The following is a 7,545-nucleotide window of genomic DNA, read 5'->3' as shown; positions in this document are numbered from 1 at the left end:
GGTGCTGACTGTCAGCAGCAACTCTCAGGGTAAAAATGAGTGAATTCATGATGTTGTCCAGGCTTTTTTTTTTTTAGCTTTGTGGTCTAAGATTCAAGACTACTGTGGTTTAGACCATTACCATATTCAGAAATAGCACTTGTTCACAGAAACTGTGAAATAGATGAGGGGAGAGAGGCTCTTAACCACATCCTTGATAAAGATCAACTTGATTCTTGCCTCCAAAGTGGCTGATGGGCACAAACAAAAATTAAAATATTTTTTATTATTATTGTTAATCATTTATTTATACAGGATAATCTCTTGAGACTCATGGTCTCATTTGGAAGAGACCTGTTGAACACATCACCAACAATAACATGAAAACAATAATGGTACGATCAGGGGCGCCGCCAGGAATCATGGGCCCCGTGACAACAAATTTGATTAGGCCCCCCTACAATTTATTTGAGTCTATTTGACCTATCAAAAGTGTCAATTTTAAAGGCTTGCAACTGTCTTGCTTTCTTTGGTCCAATACTGATACTAGCACAATATTTACTGCTCATTAGTTTTACATGCAGCAGTCCGCGTACAGTACGCAAGTAGGTTGCTTAAATTTTTTCTTAGTTTTAGCTTACTGAAATGTCTCTTCCCACAAACAGTCATAGGCAACATGTAAAGTATGCATGAAGTAATCCAGACTTCTCAAAAAATGCAATGTAGTTGCATTTTATTCAAGTAGCAGTATATAACTTTAATAAAAAAATATGTTTTCTCCATATTTGTTAAAGTTGTCATGTTGTCGTAGCAGTTTGTTATGAGACAGATAATCTATGAAAACAATCAATCTCCTCCATCTCCTTCCTGAGCTACTATTACTGGCCAAAGTAATGCAATGTTCAGACCAAAAACAACCAATCAGAACTAGTAGGACAGTCTTAGCACTGTCAATCAACCTCATTCAGTCACTGCTAAATGTGCTATTGGTGGAAAATCAACTTATCATTAATGGAAAAATGTTTATCTGCTGTCATTGGTAGCTATACTGACTAGAATGAGCATTCACAGCAGGCTATGCTAGCTACAGCATAGCACAGCGCAAGGGGAGGGACGATGAGCAGCCACATTGTGGCTTGACAGCTCTAAAACTCTCATGCCTCTGATTGGTTGTTTCTAGATAGCACTAGGAGAAAGCAGAAGAAATAGATTTTTCACACCATATTCAGAAATAGCATCATTGCACTTGTTCACAGAAACTGTGAAACAGATGAGGGGAAAGGCTCTTAACCACAACCTTGATAAAGATCAACTTGATTCTTATGTATACATATAATATATATAATATAATTTTAAATTAGATTATATTTTCTATTATTATTATTAATCATTTATTCATAAGAGAAAATCTCTTGATACTCATGGTCTCATTTGGAAGAGACCTGTTAAACACATCACCAACAATATCATGAAAACAATAATAGTATGATTCACTAAACCAAAAATACCATATGCAGGACCAAAAGAAGGGGTCCCATATACACATATTTTCAAATCCATTTATCAAACTTTTAAATTCCCCGATTGTGACCAGATCGGAGAGCTTCAGGTTCTGCTGAAGCAATACCTGGGAAGGAGAATAATTTTTTTGCCAAGCAAATTATGCATAGATGGAACAATGAATATAATAAATCCAGCCATAGTTAAATATAATTTTTGTGAGGAAGTGTGGCATGATTTTCTGCATGCAGGGATTATTTCTGTGTTCTCTTGCTTCCTCCTCCCACAAGAGGAAGCACTAACATGTTAGTGCATAACATGTTCATGCATATTCTAACTATACGCTAACATGCACAGTTAGTTCAAGAGACAAGGTAATCTAATAAAGTTAGTTTCTGGTGTCTAAATTACTGTTAGGTGTGAGTGTATGCATGGTTGTTTGTCTTGTGTGTCTCTGTGCTGCCCTGTGATGGACTGGCAACCTGTTCAGTGTTCTTGCTCAGTAACCACTGAAGGTAGATAATATAAACAATGGATGAATGGAACTGTGAACACAAATCAGTTCATTTTAACCTGATCGATCTCAGTTAAGAACAATTTCTTGTTAAGGATGAACTGCCAAATGACTGCTAAAATGCTCATGCTGGTAAGGGTAAAACCTGCAAACTTCAAATAGAAACAAGTTGTGAAACACATTCACTGGTATTCAGGCTTCCTCTGTTCTTCTGACTTCTGTCGGAAATGATATGTTGAAATGTTATCAACCTCCACCAAACTTAAAGCAACTTAATTATAAAAATGTCTAGTAATTTCCACTTTTATTTGTGCCCATGAGTCACTTTGGAGGCAAGAATCAAGTTGTTCTTTATCAAGGATGTGGTAAAGTGCCTCCTCATCTGTTTCAAAGTTTCTATGAATTGATGCAATAGTCAATGCTATTTCTGAATATGGTCCAAATATACCGCTTTAGTTTCAAATTATATATATGAAACTAAAAGGCTGATAGCTTCCTCAAAGCTTAAAGACCTGAACAACATCATTTATATAAAAATGTGTTTTTTGTCAAGCAAATTATGCATAGATGGAACAATGAATATAATAAATTCCAACATGATTGGAAGTCCTCATTGCAGTCCACTGCTGTCTGGGGACAGGGCTGGCCCAAGCCTCCATAAGCGAAATCTGGTTTGTGGGGCCCTATAGTTCTGCTAACAATGTGGACTGGCTGTAATCAGCAGTCCGGTCATTTGGTCATTCTCACACCTGCTATAAACTTATTGCATCTCTGGCAGTGCTGTTTACATTATATACATGCATAACAGAAGATACATTTATTGGCCAACTGATTTATCGACCAGTTGATTTCTGGGTGCCGATTTCCTAAAGTTTGGGGGATCGTGATTGGCCGATACTTACATGTGAAGCCCATCTTATCCACTAATCTTGTCTCTTGTGCTCTGCAGTGAAAGGTTTGACTGACAGACCGGCCCACCAGGTCAGGTCTGCACGTTTACAAATAACAATATTCACCCTACTGTTGCCAACAGTGACTTTCTTACTTTAGAGACATTTCAGACAAAAAAAAATTAATATCAACCAATATCAAAATCGGCAGGTCAGGCTTTTTTAAGATCAGTAACCAGGAATCGGCCAGAAAACTGCAATCGGTGCAGCCCTACACACATGTTCATAACATTCTTTGATTATTAAATAAATTTCTTTTAAGCGTTACTCCAATAGCTAAAAATTTAATTTATATCAGATGAGTCTTTTTTCAACTTAGAAGTTGATGTAAAAATAATGTTTGTTTTAGCCACAAAATGATTATGCTCTGCAGCAAACAACATATCCCCAACTACAGCTTAGAGCAGCTCATCGATGTAGCAGCCATGTAGCCTGACGTAAAAACATTTTGCTAGACAATGTCAAACATTGAGAAGTTTTAATTATTGTTATCAAACGTTATCAAACACGACATTTTGAAGCCAAAAATACCTCAAAAATATACAGAGCAAACTATGAGAATCAACTCATTAAAAGTTTAAACTCAGTTTCACGCAAAGACCCTAGCACAAATGTTTGGCTGTTGAACTGGACCGTTGAAGCTAATTTTCTATTAGCAGCTTTACTAATCTATACAATACCAAGACACATTAAAACAAACCTTTAGCTTGGCTTTTTTCTATTCTTCCTCTTTCTTTTCTACTTCTCTGAAGGATAAGTCCTTTTATGAAACATTGTTTTGCTAACAAAACAATGCCTCTGACCGAAGCATGCTGTACCTACCACGACCACCAGGAGGCCCCAAGAGCAATTTAGTTTTTTTTTCTCTTTTTATTGAAAAAATTATTTCTACATACATTATCAAATATATATATTGTTGTTACTTTAAACGAAAAGAGAATCGGCCTTTTCCAACTTTTGTCACTTACGCCTGACAAATAAAAGTCAGTCACCAAACACAGGTTTCCAACACGTAGTGTGTATTTAGAATTTTTCATTGCTGATATAAGAGGATGGAAATAACAACACAACAGCTACCGATTAAAATGAATGTTACATCCTTGACATGATCATATGAGTTCGTTTTTTTTTATGTTTTTTTTTTTTTTTTTTTTTTTACCGACAAATCGATCAGAAGCGCAGTGTAAATGGTCATATCCGTCGGATCCGCCTCTCTGGCTGCAATGCGCGCTCCCGACGCAGGGAACAAATTTTCACAGGGGAACAGAATTTCGCACAACACTTAAAAGGAAAAACAATGTCCCTTCCCGTTTATGACGCTTATGTACTCTGACCCGAATCAAATGTGTACGTCCCGTTCATGTAACTGCACAAGTTTAAAGTTTAACTATTAACCTAAATATACGTTCAAACGGTGTTTGCAAGGGTTGCTGTCTTTTTAAGCGGCTGAGGTGTAAGTCGGATTACAGAGTTGCTGTTCGATAAACTGAACAAACCGAGAAAGTTTGCGTAAAGTACAGTAAGGGTCCGAGAAGTATTTTTGTGGTGAGTTTAACATAACCGAACAATGAGTAAATCCCAATCAGGTGTTTAAGATAGGTTAGCTAGTATTGCATTCAGATTTAAGAAATTATGGTGAAGGGGAAAAAAACTGTTCTTCATGCTGTTTGTGATTTTGACGCAGCCCGAGATTACTGCGTATTTGACTATAAAAACATGATAAATCTTTGTGTTTCCTTTGTACCCGCTCGCTCACGAGCTACTACACAGCCTGGGTTAGCTTGTGCAGTTTTAGCAAGCTAACCCAGTATTAAAATCCAAGCAGAGAAAGCATGGAATTTAATACAGCACGACTGAAGTATTCCTACCAGCTACTCCAGTTATCTTTTCTGAAATAGGTAGACCTTGCTCATTATTTTTACATGTAGTTCTAGCATTATGTACTTGATTATATACTTGGTTTGAAAATTAATCTTAAACTTCTTATTCTTAAATCAACAAATCCTATAAAATGCATATTCAGAGAAACAAGCACATTTTATATTTAGGGAATTGAAATGCTGCATTTCGAAATCATTTAGCATAAGGAAACAATTTGAAACTTTCACATCTTTATTGCACTGGAACATTTTTGTTAACTGAAATAAAAATAAAAATGAGAGTTTACAAAAAAAGAGAGAACAACTAACAAAATAAAAGTGTTCACAAAATTAACTGAATTTATAGCTTAGTTTATGGCTTTGTCTGACATTGTATGAATGTGCCACATTATGTCAGCAGATAGCAGGTACATCAGTCAAGTGTTGCTGCAGTCCGTCCACACTTAACATGCCAGCTACAGTTGGGAGAAAGTGCCAAAGTTCAATTTGAGATATCTTTGAAAATGACTGAAACTTAGATAAAAGGGAGTGTCTTGTAGTGGAAGGAAATAAGTGACATTCTTAAAGGGGAACAAACCCACAAATATTAAGGATCACTTTGATTCACCCCTTCACATTCACAGTTAATTTCAGTGATTTTCTTTTTAATCGGTGTTTTAAGTGATAGCTAAACACTTAAAACATTGTACATTGCACCAGCTTCCAGCAGCTGCCATGTAATACCAGAATATGTGCAAAATATCCAAAACATTATCCTCATGATGGCTTGGCTGCTATGTTGTGGTGCTATCAGTCAATTTCAGTGTTTTCTGTAATGTAACACCCGCATTTAATGTTGCGCTTTCTAATGCGCAAATTGAAATTAATCTGAATTACTTTTAATTTGGTTAATCTGCATTAGCTGCTTTGCAGTTGCTGTTACTGTGCTTACTGAATTTTCGACAGTTATAAATATTTCTTATACTTGCCTGATATTTATGGCTGTTCTGCTTTAAATTAATACATAAAAGAAACTATTAGCAATTTCTGGGATTTATATTTTTTACTTTTCTACTTTTCCAATCTTGCCCCATACTATGTAATTCATCTTACAAAACAGATTTAAACTAGAACTGAAACTAATAAAAACTAAAATGGAACCAGCATTTAAAATAATAATAATAATTAATCAAACAAATGGTTAGTTACTAGGAATCAAAGGTAAATCTTAACAGGTGGAGTTTAACCTTGATTTAAAGGACCTCAGTGTTTCAGCGTCTTTGCAGTTTTCTGGACGTTTGTTCCACATTTGTGGAGAACAGAAACTGTATGCCGCTTTTCCATAATTTGGTTCTGGAAAAGATACAAGATAGATAATAAAAAACTTACAACTCATGCTTCTTCTTTTTGCTTTTTCCTGTAGTCATGGAGCTGGTGATCCGCCGCTACCGTCCCTCAGACAAGGACACGGTGCGGCGCCTGTTCAGCAACGGCATCAGGGAGCACATCGGCCCATGTTTTCAGAATGCCATGACTAGCCCTCTCCACCTCACTATTATCCTGTCTCTGGGTGTGGTTGGCTACCTCCTGGGCTCTTTGTTTACAGCTCTGTTGCTGTCAGCAGCCTGGGTGGGACTCATCTACTGCTGCTCCTACGACCTATTCGCCAGGTATGTCTCAGCGAAACTGAAGACAGACATGCAGGACATCGATGGGAGCTACCTGAGCAGACCAGATGACTGCTTTTGGGTGGCAGAGGCTGAGGTCGACGGGGCAAAGCAGGTCATCGGTATGGTGGCTGTATTGTGTATAGAAAGTGGGAATGAGAAGCATGGGGAATTGTTCAGAATGAGCATCTCGCCAAAGTCCAGGCGGATGGGACTGGGCCGTAGGTTGACTCAGACTGTGATTGATTTCTGTAAGGAGCGAGGCTTCTCCAAGGTGGTGCTAGAGACCACCTCCACCCAGATGGCTGCTGTGGATCTGTACAAAAAACTGGGGTTCAAACTTGTCCTCACACACACAGAGGCATACTCTCCCTCCTGGGTGCTTGCGTTGGTCCAAGTCACCATTTTAAAAATGGAAAAACTTTTGTGAAGCTACAGTTTAGGGTTTGCCTCTGTGTCTTACTTTGCACCTCCTAAAGAAAAGCCTGTCTTATAAGTGGTAGCTTTTCCACTGACATGGGGACCAAAAGTATTTAACTCTGATTACGATGCATTCACCATCATGACGTTTGGTTGTCTCCAACTTATTAAAAGTAGTTCTAATTTCTTGTTTACACTTGTTAAATGTTTGATGCATGACATTTTAACAGTTTACTTCACTCCACCTATTGAATATTATTGAGTGTGTTATTAATCTGACCTGTTTCCACTAACTGTTTTTATAACAACCAATTTTGTTCTCCTGACAAAAAGTCTGCACTAAATCTGAAATAAAGATTATTTTTTTCTAATATGTTGCCTTTATTTGTATTTTTTGTTTAATTTAGCAATAGAATAAGACAAAAACATTTCAGTAAATGAACCCTGACCTCTCTACCGTTTGTCCTTTCTTCCATTCCTTTCTTCTTTTCCGTTAGACCTCACCACTCACCTTCAAGCGCTCTGTCTGTTTAGCTTAATCAGCCTGACCTACATTCATAATGCTGACCCGTTGAGATTTGTGTTGAACTACCACAATTAAATCAAAACCATTGGCACTGTTGTGTGCATTTTTGGTTTCAATCAGATCTTACATT

At 37.2% G+C, this 7,545-nt stretch overlaps 1 protein-coding gene across 1 annotated transcript; it reads left to right on the top strand.

Moving 5' to 3' along the window:
• Nucleotides 1–4,292: 4,292 nt before the first annotated feature.
• nat8l2 (N-acetyltransferase 8-like 2) lies at nucleotides 4,293–7,262 on the top strand. The gene is made up of 2 exons (XM_015053239.1): nucleotides 4,293–4,488; nucleotides 6,226–7,262. The coding sequence occupies exon 2, from the start codon at nucleotides 6,228–6,230 to the stop codon at nucleotides 6,897–6,899; it is 672 nt and encodes a 223-aa protein (XP_014908725.1). The 5' UTR covers nucleotides 4,293–4,488; nucleotides 6,226–6,227; the 3' UTR covers nucleotides 6,900–7,262.
• Nucleotides 7,263–7,545: the final 283 nt, after the last annotated feature.

Source organism: Poecilia latipinna, unplaced genomic scaffold (genome assembly GCF_001443285.1).
Source record: "Poecilia latipinna isolate Pla-1442-1.1 unplaced genomic scaffold, P_latipinna-1.0 Scaffold1170, whole genome shotgun sequence".
NCBI classification, from domain to species: Eukaryota; Metazoa; Chordata; class Actinopteri; order Cyprinodontiformes; family Poeciliidae; genus Poecilia; species Poecilia latipinna.
Note: the sequence above shows the minus strand (reverse complement) of the source record. Positions and strands in the feature narration are given on the sequence as shown.